The sequence below is a fragment of the Haliotis cracherodii genome, unplaced genomic scaffold, assembly GCF_022045235.1.
Source record: "Haliotis cracherodii isolate W230 unplaced genomic scaffold, xgHalCrac1.p SCAF_1, whole genome shotgun sequence".
NCBI lineage: Eukaryota > Metazoa > Mollusca > Gastropoda > Lepetellida > Haliotidae > Haliotis > Haliotis cracherodii.
Genome location: NW_027266264.1, coordinates 20,880,042 through 20,895,296, shown reverse-complemented (window position 1 = coordinate 20,895,296; position 15,255 = coordinate 20,880,042). Strand labels below are relative to the sequence as shown.

The following is a 15,255-nucleotide window of genomic DNA, read 5'->3' as shown; positions in this document are numbered from 1 at the left end:
AATATCAGCATTCCCTAAAGATACTTCTGCTTGTCATGTGATCTCCTTCTGTTAAATGAACAGCAGAAAATACCAACAGGTCAACTGATGATAACTTTATCTTTGAAGTGGTGTTCCACGAGTTAATATGATATTTGAAACATATATATGCAGTGTTATCTGCAAATTGTGGAGTGGCCATGTGTGCTGTCACTGTTCTAGAATGGACAAGTGGCTTTGCTGGTAAATGTAGCTTGAATTCAAAGCATCACCATCCTGTACAATGTAAATGTAACAGCTGTGTCCAGTATGTGCATATTTTTTATATTGTGGTATCAACCTTTTTCCAAGGATATCATGTATTATTATTATTATTATTATTATTATCCACACGTCTTCAATCTTGATCGTTCACTATGCATGAGTTACCAAGGAAATTAACTCTTAGCTAGAATTGGATTTCTATGTTATCTGGATTGCTGAATTAAATGTCATTTTATGAATTAATAATAATATGATAAAACAAAACTATGAGGGGTTAACAAGTGCTTTATTTCTGGACAAAGCTGATATTGTACGACTTCCATATAATGCATGTAAGACGACATGAACATTCAAAATAACTTGTAGAACGCCAAAAAGAGATGCACAATCAACATCATAACTTCATTCTTGTTTTAAAAAAATGCACAATCAAGAGTTGAATTTACCTGATGCATGTCAGAACACATACATATTCAGGGTTCATTCTAGCAATTTTCTGACATGGGCCCTTCATGTGAAAATTTCAAATATTCCAGAGGTATGCCCATGCAGCACAATGTTACATGCCCCATTGTGTTTGAAAATATGGGTCTTTTTCAAATTTAGGGGCTAAAAGCACAAGGCCCCACCCTAGAATTATCCCTGCACATTACAAAAGCCTAGTTGCTTCATTACAGTCAACAGAACTAACTAACTCTAGCTGTGATGTCACTTGGAGGCTGCTTCCCAGAGTACTGCACCCCAGTATGAGCAGCTCTGGTCAACCGAAAATATGATGACAATCAGTTAACATGTGCTTACATTGGTCAACCAGAGTTCACTTTGGTCATTCTTCGGCCATCGTGTATTCACCAAGATCGTACATTCCAGTTTTGAGATTGAATGCGAGCACTGATTGACTGATGAAGCTGAAATATTGTGTGCAGTGTTTCTTCTTACATCGACATCTTGTGTGGTTTTATTGAAAGTTGTTTTTAAAACAATATTCAAAATTGCTGAGTGTGGCGTTAAACAACAAACAAATAAATAAAGGAATATGTTTTGTGTGGTATTTATTTTATTATTCGGCAATTTGACTAAAAATGTTTATCTGAAATAAACCATTATATCTTGAAAAGAATGATTTCAAGAACTTTTCATATCTATTACATATGGATCATTAACAGTGTTTAAGATAATGTCTTCAGTGTGAGGTGGAGATGGTGAAATGTCTTTACTTATATGTAGTTGTCCTTGTGGAGTGTTACATGGTTGAGGACCTGTTTCTTTCAGAAGCCTTTGCTAAATTGAAGTACCTGTATTGGTATGGACAAGACTTTCAGGTGGCAGAAAAACTGCACATCTCAAGTACATGTAAAGTGATTCATCTTCTGCCTGGGGTCAAGCAGCAGTGATCACCTACCCAGTAATTCTGCTATTCTTTATTTTAACAAGAAAATATTGAGATATGTTTTGTTTCCATGTTCAGGAAGACACGTCGTTTTACTTTATGAGACTGTGATTGTGGGAGGGGAGGATGTGGAAATGAGGGTCCTGTGGACTCATAAAAACCCAACAGGACTCATTGTGTTATCTTCAAATGCCGCAAACTGATAAAAACTAAATGTTTTAGTCCAATAGTCCTCATAATGATAACATACAGCAAAACCCTTTAAGGGGCAAATTTCTACCAGTCCATATGATGCCTTAACCATTGGGTAGTTTGGCAAGGACTATGGGACTAGTGCCAATTTCTAACCCTGCCTCAAATATCCTCATTACAGTAACATTGTTGGAGGATACAAGAATACTTTGTCAATATAACAATTTATCAGCTTTGTTCTACATTGTGTAAGAAGCATGATTCTAACACCATCCAATGGATCCACCATGAACATAGTTATACAATATCTGATTTCTATAACAATGCTTCTATAATTCACACAGTAATAGTATATATATATATGCATGTACAGGTAGAAATAACCCATTTCCCCAGATAAGGTGAAGATACAGTTTGTGTTGCTGTTTCCAAGACATTCAGTTGTATGTGTTACTCATCATGGCAGCAGAGTCCCACTGGCAGCTCGGCCTCTCTGATCTCTGAGCCAGAGGACTAATTGTCACTCAGAGAACTTCTTTTAGTGGTCTTTCTCAAATACATCGAAATAGGAAAGTCAAGTTTCTTAGAAATCAGTTCAGAATTTGCTAAGAATGCCAAAACAATCACCTACTGTAAATCTGGAAATTAATGCATCTCCAAATTAATACAACTGCTCACCCCTAGCCAGAAATGTGACTCAATATCAATGGACTCCCCCTACCCAAAATTCAGTGGAATGATACATATCCTTACCTGAATCTAATCAAACAGCAAATAGCACCACTTATTAGCACTGAGTAGAGCACTTCTGTAAAAACAATGAACAGTGTTTTCCTAAAAAACAAAACACAGTTTACTCTGTTGACTGGCATTAAGGAAGTTCAAAGGCAATAAAATAACTGAACCAACAACAGTTCACTGATTGGTATGCAGAGAAGGTGTTAACAAGCTTGACACCAGGTGTGATAACCCACCGGATGCCCATTGGGTAATTCCTATTGTTTGAATGACATTGTTATATACTTGTTACAACTGCTGCTCAATAAATCGTGTTTGTGTTTATATTCAAGTTGGTATTTCTCCTATCGAAAGTGTGCAGTGAGGCCGTCTTATTGTTGATAGTCATTTTGGAGACATAAATGCGAAGTTCATTAATGCAAGCAAAGACTACTCACATTTATTGCATTTAATTCACGCTTGCGTTAATTTCAAGATTTACAGTATTTGTAATGAGTTAAGTTTGGTTCTTCATCAATGTACTTGAATATGTACAGTCAGTCTGTATGTGCAGTCACAATAAGGTTAAAAACATATTTTTGGTTCTCAGGCATTAAGCCTTTTCTGTGTGCTCTACAGACCTATTAGATCCCTAAAGGACCATCAGAGATTGTACAAAGACCTGGTAAGTTTAGAGCAATGGGTTCAAAGCTGGAGGTATGTGTTTTAAATGTGACGAAATGTATATACATGTATATTTTCTTAGTGATGAGATCAATCATGGAATATGGAGCGATTGTGTGGGATCCCTGTACCCATAAGGACATAGAGAAACTCGAAAGAGTACAGCGGTAAGCAGCCAGATTCATTACTGGAGACAACAAAATCGACAAAGATGTCAAAGACTCCTTTTATACAAAGTGGGAGAAGGGTTGGTGCCTGCCATCCAACCACAGAACTACGTCCCAGCGTAGCGATCTCTACGACTTGTAAAGGCCACAAAGTTTGCTGGTTACACATCAAGTAATCCTGTTGAGCGATATACATGTATACTGTAAACACTCAAGAAGATATCAAGTGCAGCAGGCTGCCACAAGTCTATATAATCGCTCATGGTTTGTAAGAACAATCGTGGACTGGCATTGCCTACACCTAAATCTTGTGCATGCTAGGTCAGTACGTCCTCCCTCAAGGGCTGCTACTGGCCCACATATAGTGCTCTCCTCCCACCTTCCATACTAAAACGAGATACAGAAACAGGAAAAAAACTTCTGTCTTAGCACAATTATTCACATAGTAAATAGGCAGTGTCTGAAATTCCATTGGATCCTGGGGCCCTGAGGTCTGGATCTGGATCTACGGACCCCCTACATTGCTAACTTGTAACATTAGGACTATGACATGGATTCCTACTCTTTCATGCAGCTTAGGCACTGAGGAGGCCACTTGTTTAGGAAAACATTGCCTGAGAACCAATTTTCTTTTCAGCCTTAACTGTATCATTGTTGTTTAATCAGTACAGCCAGTCTAATTAAACAGTGAGTGAATGGATAATATTTTAGACTGATTTATGCATTATTCTTGCTACACCACAACAGGGGCCACCATGTATGGCTGCACTCATTGTATCCCTGCAACTAGTTAATGGCCTGTGTCATGAGCCGACGTCTGAACCATCAGTCTTGTCTGGCACCCATCCCTAGTCAAACAATGAGCCTGAGTTGAAGAACTTCTTGCTCATGGCCTCCAGCTTCTTCTTCTCACGGAGTACTGTGTCCCTGTGATGCATCAGTTCCTTCTTCTCCGTCTGGACAGTGTCCAGCGTGGCCTCCATCCTCTGTAGACTGGCCCTCAAGGCCCCCTTCTCCCCCTCCAGACGCCGTGTCTGGGTCTTCAACTCCTTCGCCTCCTGCGTCAGCTGCTGTATCTGTAGTGGGAAGACAGGAGATGATGTCAGCAGCGTATGTCATATGGTTCTTAAATCACTGACCTTGGCAGGGATTTACCAAGGTCCATATATATACATATATGCGAGTCCAAAGGACTCGCGGTAATGAAATTTTGGGGTCTTGAACAGGAAATAAAATAAAACTATGTAATGCTTTTATCTGACATGGACTGTACGGACGTTAATTGTATTTCGTATCCGAACAGAAGTATAAGATAAATCAAATTTACAAGTTTCAATTTAGTTCCATGATTCAAATATCCACACTCTTTTGAGTCCAATGGAACTTGCAGTGGATATTATTTGCATCCATTCTTAACTGTTATTCGTATAGGATGCAATATTTTGTATTCAGTAAAACCATTTCAGTGTCCAGATTCTTGTACTTCTGTGAACTGAGGTAAGTGATGTGTGATATTGCAAAGTATCTATTTTAAAAACATGTATTTATTGCTGAGCTGTGGTATATGATTGATTATGTGTTGTTTGGGATCAATATTGTGAGCAACGATCCACACTGATGACATGCAAATCGACCAAGTAACCAAGTCTGACCATCTGTTCCGTGTGGGCACCTCTTTGTGGCCAGCATAGGTTGCTGGGTATCTTGTCTAACCCAGATTCCCCACAAGGGTGTTCATGTGAAAAGGACATAATCTGAGATAACTAATTCATATTAGAGGCCCCTTTGATTTTGTTATACTTGAAGTTGACTATTGACATACATTTTTCCAACCCATAGTTTGTACATCTTAGTTGATTAAAGGCTTTCACTTTGTTCATGATTGTTGTATATTTCCTGGGACTTTCTGTCCTGTGGATGGTCAAGAGTGTTTCACAGTTCCAATACTTAACCTTGAAAACTTCACACATCCTTTGTCCTTTGTTCAGAATAATGTATTACTTAATTGAGATGACATAGGTGTCTCTGCATAGCCATCATAAAGATTTACATCCTGCATTTCACCATTCTCTCTTATGGTGATCAAATTTTGGACATTAAGATGATGGCAAACAGAAATGCAGAATCATATCAAAACTCATTGTAGGAGTTTTGCAATTAATAGTATGATGACCATATCTTTAATTTGCAACTATTCCAATTATGTCAAAACCTAAGGCCTTCTCTTTTATCAGTCAAACACATGTCCAGGCAAAACTATGAATAGTAATCATTATAGTATCTCATGCTTAGTTTGACCATTAAAGGGTCATACAACATGTTTCTTTTTTAAGTGTGACCATCAGACTTTACAGTAATGAAAAACAGATATACTGGAACTTTAGTTGTTTTCTTTCGCCAATGCTGAATTTTGTGTTTGATGGATCAGTAAACCAAGCAAGAAATTCAAGCACCTTAATAGCACATTCCTGGGATTGCTCCGACTTCAGTGGGATGTGTCCTGCCTAACACTCTACTGTGAGTACCAAAAAAAGATTTTGTTATATGTAGTGCAAAGGGTTTTAATTATCAGTATTGTAAAAATGTATTGATGTCTGCTGTTGATATTTTCCATCAATGTGTTGATATTGAGTAATAGGGCATTGGCAATGGCCATGATTGACAGTTCCGATAGTTGTTACCCCCTAGTTACAAGCCTGTCTGTCTAACAACAAGTTGGAGCTATGTGGTATGCTGCTGACCTGGCCGACCATCTTCTTGTCTGGCTCCTGGAGGCGTCGGACATCACTACGCATTGAAGTGTTCTCTGACATCAACTGAACATTTTCGTCTTGAAGTTTGTTGAGTTCCCGAGTCAATCCCTTCAGTGTTCCAACAACCTCCTTGTTCTCCGACCTGAGCAAAGTCCTCTCTTCATCAACTGTCTTCAGTGTTGTGCGTAGTTTCTGCTCCTCAGACTTCACCTGTGTAGGATAAACATAGGTTAAGAATGAAAGCGTGACTCTGAACTAGCATTACAGTGATATGGTGAGTTGGTGGGTTTGGTTTAATGCTAACGATCAGTATTTGAATATATTATTGCTTGTCATCTTGTATTCATTTTCTCTTTTACATGAAAAAGAAAAAAGTTGAAACAAAATTGAAGCATTGACTTTCATGAATCCCTGAAAGATTCACTTACAGTGTGTCTGATTGTCTCACCTAGCCCAGTAATTTATTGTCTCACGTAGCCCATTGTCTGGTTGTCTCACCTTGCCAAGTGTCTGGTTGTCTCACCTAGCCCAGTCACTGATTGTCTCACCTAGCCCAATGTCTGGTTGACTCACCTAGCCCAGTCACTGATTGTCTCACCTAGCCCAATGTCTGGTTGTCTCACCTTGCCAAGTGTCTGGTTGTCTCACCCAGCCAAGTGTCTGGTTGTCTCACCCAGCCAAGTGTCTGGTTGTCTCACCTAGCCCAATGTCTGGTTGTCTCACCTTGCCTAGAGTCTAGTTGTCTCACCCAGCCAAGTGTCTGGTTGTCTCACCTTGCCTAGAGTCTGGTTGTCTCACCTTGCCTAGAGTCTGGTATCTCACCTAGCCCATTGTCTGGTTGTCTCACCTAGATCAGTCACTGATTGTCTCACCTTGCCAAGTGTCTGGTTGTCTCACCTTGCCAAGTGTCTTGTTGTTTCACCCAGCCAAGTGTCTGGTTGTCTCACCCAGCCAAGTGTCTGGTTGTCTCACCTTGCCTAGAGTCTGGTTGTCTCACCTTGCCAAGTGTCTGGTTGTCTCACCCAGCCAAGTGTCTGGTTGTCTCACCTGCCTAGAGTCTGGTTGTCTCACCTAGCCAAGTGTCTGGTTGTCTCACCTTGCCAAGTGTCTGGTTGTCTCACCTTGCCTAGAGTCTGGTTGTCTCTCCTAGCCAAGTGTCTGGTTGTCTCACCTTGCCAAGTGTCTGGTTGTCTCACCTTGCCAAGTGTCTGTTTGTCTCACCTTGCCTAGAGTCTGGTTGTCTCACCCAGCCAAGTGTCTGGTTGTCTCAAGTAGCCCATTGTCTGGTTGTCTCACCTAGACCAGTCACTGATTGTCTCACCTAGCCAAATGTCTGGTTGTCTCACCGAGCCAAGTGTCTGGTTGTCTCACCTTGCCAAGTGTCTGGTTGTCTCACCTTGCCTAGAGTCTGTTTGTCTCACCTTGCCTAGAGTCTGGTTGTCTCACCCAGCCAAGTGTCTGGTTGTCTCAAGTAGCCCATTGTTTGGTTGTCTCACCTAGACCAGTCACTGATTGTCTCACCTAGCCAAATGTCTGGTTGTCTCACCGAGCCAAGTGTCTGGTTGTCTCACCTTGCCAAGTGTCTGGTTGTCTCACCCAGCCAAGTGTCTGGTTGTCTCACCTTGCCAAGTGTCTGGTTGACTCACCTAGCCCAGTCACTGATTGTCTCACCTAGCCCAATGTCTGGTTGTCTCACCTTGCCAAGTGTCTGGTTGTCTCACCTTGCCAAGTGTCTGGTTGTCTCACCCAGCCAAGTGTCTGGTTGTCTCACCTTGCCTAGAGTCTGGTTGTCTCACCTAGCCAAGTGTCTGGTTGTCTCACCCAGCCAAGTGTCTGGTTGTCTCACCCAGCCAAGTGTCTGGTTGTCTCACCCAGCCAAGTGTCTGGTTGTCTCACCTTGCCAAGTGTCTGGTTGTCTCACCTTGCCTAGAGTCTGGTTGTCTCACCCAGCCAAGTGTCTGGTTGTCTCACGTAGCCCATTGTCTTGTCTCACCTAGCCAAGTGTCTGGTTGTCTCACCTAGCCCAATGTCTGGTTGTCTCACCTAGACCAGTCACTGATTGTCTCACTTAGCCCAATGTCTGGTTGTCTCACCTAGCCCAATGTCTGGTTGTCTCACCTTGCCAAGTGTCTGGTTGTCTCACCTAGCCCAGTCACTGATTGTCTCACTTAGCCCAATGTCTGGTTGTCTCACCTAGCCCAATGTCTGGTTGTCTCACCTTGCCAAGTGTCTGGTTGTCTCACGTAGCCCAATGTCTGGTTGTCTCACGTAGCCCATTGTCTTGTCTCACCTAACTAAGTGTCTGGTTGTCTCACCTAGCCCAATGTCTGGTTGTCTCACCTAGCCCAATGTCTGGTTGTCTCACCTAGCCCAAGTGTCTGGTTGTCTCACCTTGCCAAGTGTCTTGTTGTCTCACCTTGCCTAGAGTCTGGTTGTCTCACCTTGCCTAAAGTCTGGTTGTCTCACCTTGCCAAGTGTCTGGTTGTCTCACCTAGCCAAGTGTCTGGTTGTCTCACCTAGCCAAGTGTCTGGTTGTCTCACCTTGCCAAGTGTCTGGTTGTCTCACCTTGCCTAGTGTCTGGTTGTCGCACCTAGCCAAGTGTCTGGTTGTCTCACCTAGCCCAATGTCTGGTTGTCTCACCTTGCCAAGTGTCTGGTTGTCTCACCTTGCCTAGTGTCTGGTTGTCTCACCCAGCCAAGTGTCTGGTTGTCTCACCTTGCCAAGAGTCTGGTTGTCTCACCTAGCCAAGTGTCTGGTTGTCTCACCTTGCCTAGAGTCTGGTTGAGGTATCCTGACTCCTGCTCCACCTTCTTCAGGTCCTGCTCGAGCTTCCTGTTTTCCTGGAAGAATGTCCCCACCATTTCCTTGTTCTCGTTGTCATCCGATTGTAGCATGTTCCTCTCATTCAGCAGATGCTCATATTTACCCTTGTGATGTAAAACATTGCGTTAATTTGATATATTGAGTCCGAACTGATCTTATGGGAACATTTAAATGGTTCATAATGTTAATATATGGGCTATGATATATCAGCCAAATTAACCAGACAGACAGAAATATTACTTGACTCAGGCTTCGTCCAAGTATTCCCACTGATTCAAACCCCTATAGTGTAAATGGATGATTTAGTAACTGGTTTTGCTGTTCCAGGTATGATTACAAATGGTATCTTTGTCTGAAGATGCTAATTACAGCATATGCATAAACTTACAGGCTGTCTCTCTGTTATGACAGCAAATGGGACAGGGTGAAGTAGGTTTTGATCCATTAATCATGTCTTCTTAATCTGATCTTTTAGTTGATATTAAAACAGTGCACTATTTATGTACCTGGAGGATATCATGCTGAGTCTGCAGCTCTCGTATCCCGTCCTGGATCACTAGAGCAGCTGGTTGCCCAGGCTTTTGACGAATCTCTCGTCCAGATTCCTTCTTTGTCTTCTGACCTTCTCGGTTTGTCTTATTGCCAGTGCCATTCTTCCCCCGACTTGTTTGATTTCCACCTTTGCCTTTGCCCTGTCCAATTTGGATTCAATCATTGTACAAGTATTAGATAAATCTAAGATATGAATAAAGTTTTGCATCTTACACAGATGTTTCATTGAACAAATGTTCAGTTATGAAAACAAGTGCCTCTATTACAGTGACAACACATGTTTACTCTTATTTCTAAACAGGGCGGGTGATTGTCGCATAAAGCAAAGATGTATAAACATACATTTGTGTACGTCTTTCCTAACAGGTATAGTATTCAGATATCCTACCTTTTTATGAGGACTCGCATCTCTTGATGTTCCCCTACCCCTTTCCTCCTCTTCCTCATCCTCATTGTCCTCTACGATGTTGAGTCCAGTCTTGCAGTCCTGAAGGTCCATCTCCACTTGATGTACCATCTCTGACACCTTCTGAGCCAAGCCCTCAGGATCGTTCTCAAACCGATCCAGATTTGTCTTACCCTTTGACCCATTCACAATCGGATCAAGGCCATTATGAATGATTTTTCGTAGTATTCTTTCAGTTTTCTGTCCTTCAAATGTACGGGGAGTCTGATCTGTTTGTCCAGAATATACTTGTGAAAGACGTAATGCAAGGCCTCTCACTTTTGTCTCGGGAACTCTACTAGATCTCAGATAAGTTTCAATTTTCTCTCGTTGCACTGAAAATGTGAAAAAAAGAGATTTATTGTATGTGTGATAAACTTATAAAATAGACCTGTTGTTTGGGTTTATCAGAACCAAAGAATACTTTCTTATACATGAGGGCTGGTGGGGTAGCCAAGTGGTTAAGGTGTTTGTTTTGTCTGCCCGAAGGTCTGGGTTTGAGTACTAAATTAAATGGTACTGATCACTGTTTGAATTATAGTTACAAGATTTCATCACATTAACTTCACTTGTTACTGTGAAACCAAGTTTTGAAAAATATATCATGAAAATATAATTGTGGTAATTACCCCTTGATGTTTGAGAAGATTTGTCATCATTAGTGTCATCTTCATCATCATCATCATCATCATCATACATGTTCATCCTCTCTGAAGATCTTGCAAGCATTTCTCGTCTTCCACGTGTCTTAGTTTCGATTTTGTCCTTGTATTGGTCAAAAGTTGGACTTTCTCTGCCTGGACTGCCATCTCTTCTGTATTCATATTGTCCATATTCTTTTCCGTTGTCATCTCGTCCATCGTTCCTGTAGTCATCTTGTCGGTCTGGACTATAATCCCTACGAAGACTTGCATTTGATCCTCTTCTGGGACTGTCATCCCTTCCTTTCCTATCATCATTCGAGGTTAGTCTTGTATTCTGGTTCCAGGAATTAGGACTGGGGCTTCTGTTCTTATCATGCTTCTCTTTCATATCTCTTGAACTGACGTAATTGTTTTCATTGATATCAGGAAACCTCCCCTTCTGGCCTGTAGCATCCTTATTGAATCTATCAAATAATGGACTGTCGCTTCTACCTGGTTTGGGTCCAGACTTACTGTTTGGGCTCTGCTGCTTTTTCTTGTCTTGTCCATAAGGTAAGTCATCGAGAATTTCATCAACCTTTGTTTCATATCTATTACCACTTTTGTTATTATTGGCCTTACCAGGGGCATTTCTGGGTGTTTTTGAGCCGCCTTTGCCATACTGTGCATTGGTTGCTTTTCCTGTTTGTCCTTTTGGACTGGAACCATTGGAAGCGCGGGGTGTTGATTGGTTGATGACATTTCCCTTTTTAGCCTGTGTCTCCTCCTCTCCAAAATGCTCTTTCTGATTAGCTGTAGTTCCTTTGCCTGACTTCTGTGAAGTACCAGTCGGTCCCTTTCCTGTTTGACCCTTTTGATTAGCTGGTCCTCCCTTCCCAGTTGCCTGTGGTGCAGGTTCTTTAGCTGTTCGCTTCCCAGGTGCTTGTGCTGTTGACCCATTAGTTGTTTCCTTTCCAGCCTGGTTCATCTGATTGCCTCTGCCAGATGATTGTGCATTGTTTGAGGTACTTCCTTTCCCTGTTTGACCTTTCTGATTGGTTGTGTTTTCTTTCCCAGCTGCTTGGGAGCTTTTGTTCGTCTGACCTGTTCTCTTGTTCACTTCATCCTTGACAGCTTTCTTGCCTCTTGTTTCCGCTTCATTGGTGATGTTGGTCTTCTCCACACTAGTTTGGTTGCTGCCCATGCTGTAAATATCATGTTAAAATTAACTGAAGGAAAGAAATGTTGGATTCAAAGTGGTTTCCAGTTTGGTAATCTTTCAGCTGAGAAGCATCAACAACCAAACTCTTTCTGATCTGCATTGGTTGCTGCCAAACAATGTTGGCACTAATAATAACAAAATCTTAGAAATATATGAATTTACTCCAGTTTACAAGATGTCCTGGAATGTCATGTTTTCCATCACTCATTAGAATCTTGAATATACTTCCATCCAAACAAAGACGTTTAGACAAAGCTGTTGATTCCTTCACAAAATTTAAGGTAAGTTGGTTGTCTCATCTAACCAAGTGTCTGGTTGTCTCACCTAGCCCAGTAATTGATTGTCTCACCTAGCCAAGTGTCTGGTTGACTCACCTAGCCCAGTCACTGATTGTCTCACCTAGCCCAATGTCTGGTTGACTCACCTAGCCCAGTAATTAATTGTCTCACCTAGCCCAATGTCAATGTGAACTTTGTTGAAGCTACAGAACTGTTCTTTGCAATAACCAATGCAAAAAGCAAAATAACAAAAAACATATTGCTGTGGGCTGATTTTATGTGGCAATACAAATTTTACTCTTGCTCAAAATATTAATGCATTTAATTTGTTTGACGTGTTCATTGCAAGGATTAAACATTGTTTTCTTACTGCTGTCTACAGTTATTTTTGTGAGAATGAATAAATAGGCAGTCTGTGTTGTTATTATTGTTGATCTATTTATTTATAACCATGATAACAATTGACTTCAATATGTTTTTGTATCATGGACTCATAAACTTAAAAACTGTTGTGCACACTTTGCATATATCTGCTAAAAGTATTCACACAGTGTGCACACAGGTTTCTAGATTTATACCTCCTTAAACACAAAAAATATTGAAGTCAATTCTTTAATAAATATAACATGTTCTATCTTCAGACAAAGGGTGTTTGTGAACTAGATTTGTTGGCCTATTATTAGATGAATGTTGATATAACAATTTGGCAATGCTAAGGGATCTTTTATACAAGGGATGTAATATTCCCAGTTTCTGTGATGAATGCTGAACTGATCATGAATATTAAACACATACTACACTAATTACGCTGCTGATAGGAAAGAGGTAAGCCCAACCTTTATATACGTTTTATGATACATAATATGTGAAACATTTAGCAGTTGACATGTTGCTCACTGTATTGAAAGAAAGTATTCATGAAATTTTGAATTATTAATATCCAGGAAATTTTTTACACTATTTCATGATTTTGTCTTGAACGAGTTGTATATATATTATGTATTATGTTTTGTTGTATAGCACAAGACTAAAACTTTTTTAAAAAACCCCGCTTCACAGTGTTTGAAATTAAGGTGGGTCGAGGCGTCACTGAGGTTTGCTTCTATGGGCACCCTCTGGAATCTTTTAATACTGCTTAATCCCTAGTTTGGAGTTTTGTTGTAACTTTTCATTTCAAGAGCATTTAAGAGAAATAAAATGAAAATAATAATTTAATAAGCAAGTCATATAGCAAGTGATATAGTGAGAGTGTATTACTTATTAATGATCTTTGACCCTGCGAGCCTGGATTGCTTTTTGTTGATTCCTGGGCAAATTGGTCAGGAAAATCACCACATGAAATCCAATTCTTCTGGTGTATGTTTCGATTAAGTTTTACCATAGAACAAATAACTTGCACGTGATTCAAACATGAATGTATCGCTTACTGTATCATTTCAGAAATAGTCTCCAAAGATGAATATTTTCCTTTGACAAAATTGACATTGTTGACAGTGACAGAATTGAGTCATCAGTTCACCAGCTACATAAACACACATAAAAGGAAGTTCTGCTGACCACTGACCTACTGTAGTATCCCCTGTCTGTGTACTCCATCAAGCAGTCCACTATACATGTGCAATCCTCGGGTGACACTTTAAGTGACACTTCAGTTTTCAAAATCCGTTGTTATGATGCACCGTCGTCACCATGTTGCATCTTGAGCCCTTAGCTACATACACAGGGGTGGGGCTGCTGACTGGTTACTATTTGCCTTCCTTCCAAACTTGTAACTATACATTCAACAATTATTGTCATATATTTGAACAGGGGTGAAGTTTAACTGCATACTGTGTAGTACGTGATGTTCACTGTGTAACCCTTGACCAATGTATGTGTAGTCGTGGTCGATGTTCTTGGTGGGTGGGTGAATGATTGCTGATTGACTCTTGTGTAAACAGTTTATTCAGGTTTTGTATAGGTGAGGTGGAACTATTTATCAGATGGCATGCTGAGTACACTCAGAACACAGACTGTATCCCTTGGAAGTGTCAGTTTAAATATGGCGCTTTATGATCAACATTTTAATGGTTCTTATTCAGAGTTGGTTTCTTACTTGATGACTTGTAGTATACACTGCTGTTTGCCATGCTCTCTGTCTGCGTTTTCTATATGCAGGTAGAGTACTGGGTGCCAATGTTTGCTGTGTCTATGGGCACAACTTGGGGTGTATATGCAGCATGCTGTATCCCTAGTGTCTGGACAAGTCTGGCATCAGTTAATTACTGATATGTCTCCTAGGGTAGCAACAATGTATTTCTAGTTTTGTTTTTGAACCATGTTGGCATATTCTGATGTTAATGAGCAAAAATACAAATGACTGTTTTATGATCTTTCTATAAGTTTAATTCACATCAGAATATTTATTCATTCATTTCTTAAACTGTCCTTGTTGTGCAGTGAAACTGAATATTTGAGCGTGGTTTAACTTAAAATGAAAACTAATCGTAAATTTGAATGACTTACCTTTTTTGAATGAAACAAGGAACTAAATGTGATAACCTATTAAAAGACTATGAGGATCTATAAGGAACTAAACGTGATTACCTGTTATTATGTGAAGGAAAGATGAATCAACCTCAAATGAAAGAAACTAAATGCTAATTCTAACAGTTACTCCTAAGGGAGTCTTAACACTGTCTAACACCATCTCTCTAACCATCTAACGAACATTCTAGCGAACTCTCTAACTATGACCAACTAACTAACCGATGCGCGCTACTGCCTTATATTTGCTCACAACCCTCACATTTCACGTGCATTGGTGTGTTCAGGCGATACGATCGTTATGCATCGGGTGCGTTTTGGAAACAGATTCTTTATTTAAAACTAACACGAGTGCACGTGAAGCGCGATCTATAGGCTCCAGGTGCGTTTTGGAGCACATTTTTAATGAACAGACATGTCTTCAGAACAGTCCTCACACTCAGAGGATTGGCAGTCAAACATGGATATTTAGGAGATGGTGAATCAAGAATCAAGAATTTTCAAGAATCAAAAATTATTATTATACAGAACACCTTCAAAGAGCTGGTACAAACTATCTACATAAGGGAATAAATATAATTATAGACATGAGAGGTACATTATACATGATAATAATAACTATGATTAGGAAAGTACCAA

General features: G+C 40.3%; 2 protein-coding genes across 2 annotated transcripts in view; one reads left to right on the top strand and one right to left on the bottom strand.

The window, feature by feature from the left end:
• Nucleotides 1–15,255, top strand: part of LOC139461695 (uncharacterized) — a 162,351-nt gene that overhangs the window by 10,354 nt on the left and 136,742 nt on the right. The window lies entirely within an intron of this gene.
• Nucleotides 4,242–13,686, bottom strand: LOC139461685 (micronuclear linker histone polyprotein-like). The gene is made up of 7 exons (XM_071243147.1): nt 13,655–13,686; nt 10,597–11,795; nt 9,911–10,302; nt 9,477–9,662; nt 8,913–9,074; nt 6,135–6,356; nt 4,242–4,469 (listed from the first exon to the last, which is right to left on the bottom strand). The coding sequence occupies exons 1-7, from the start codon at nt 13,684–13,686 to the stop codon at nt 4,242–4,244; spliced, it is 2,421 nt and encodes an 806-aa protein (XP_071099248.1).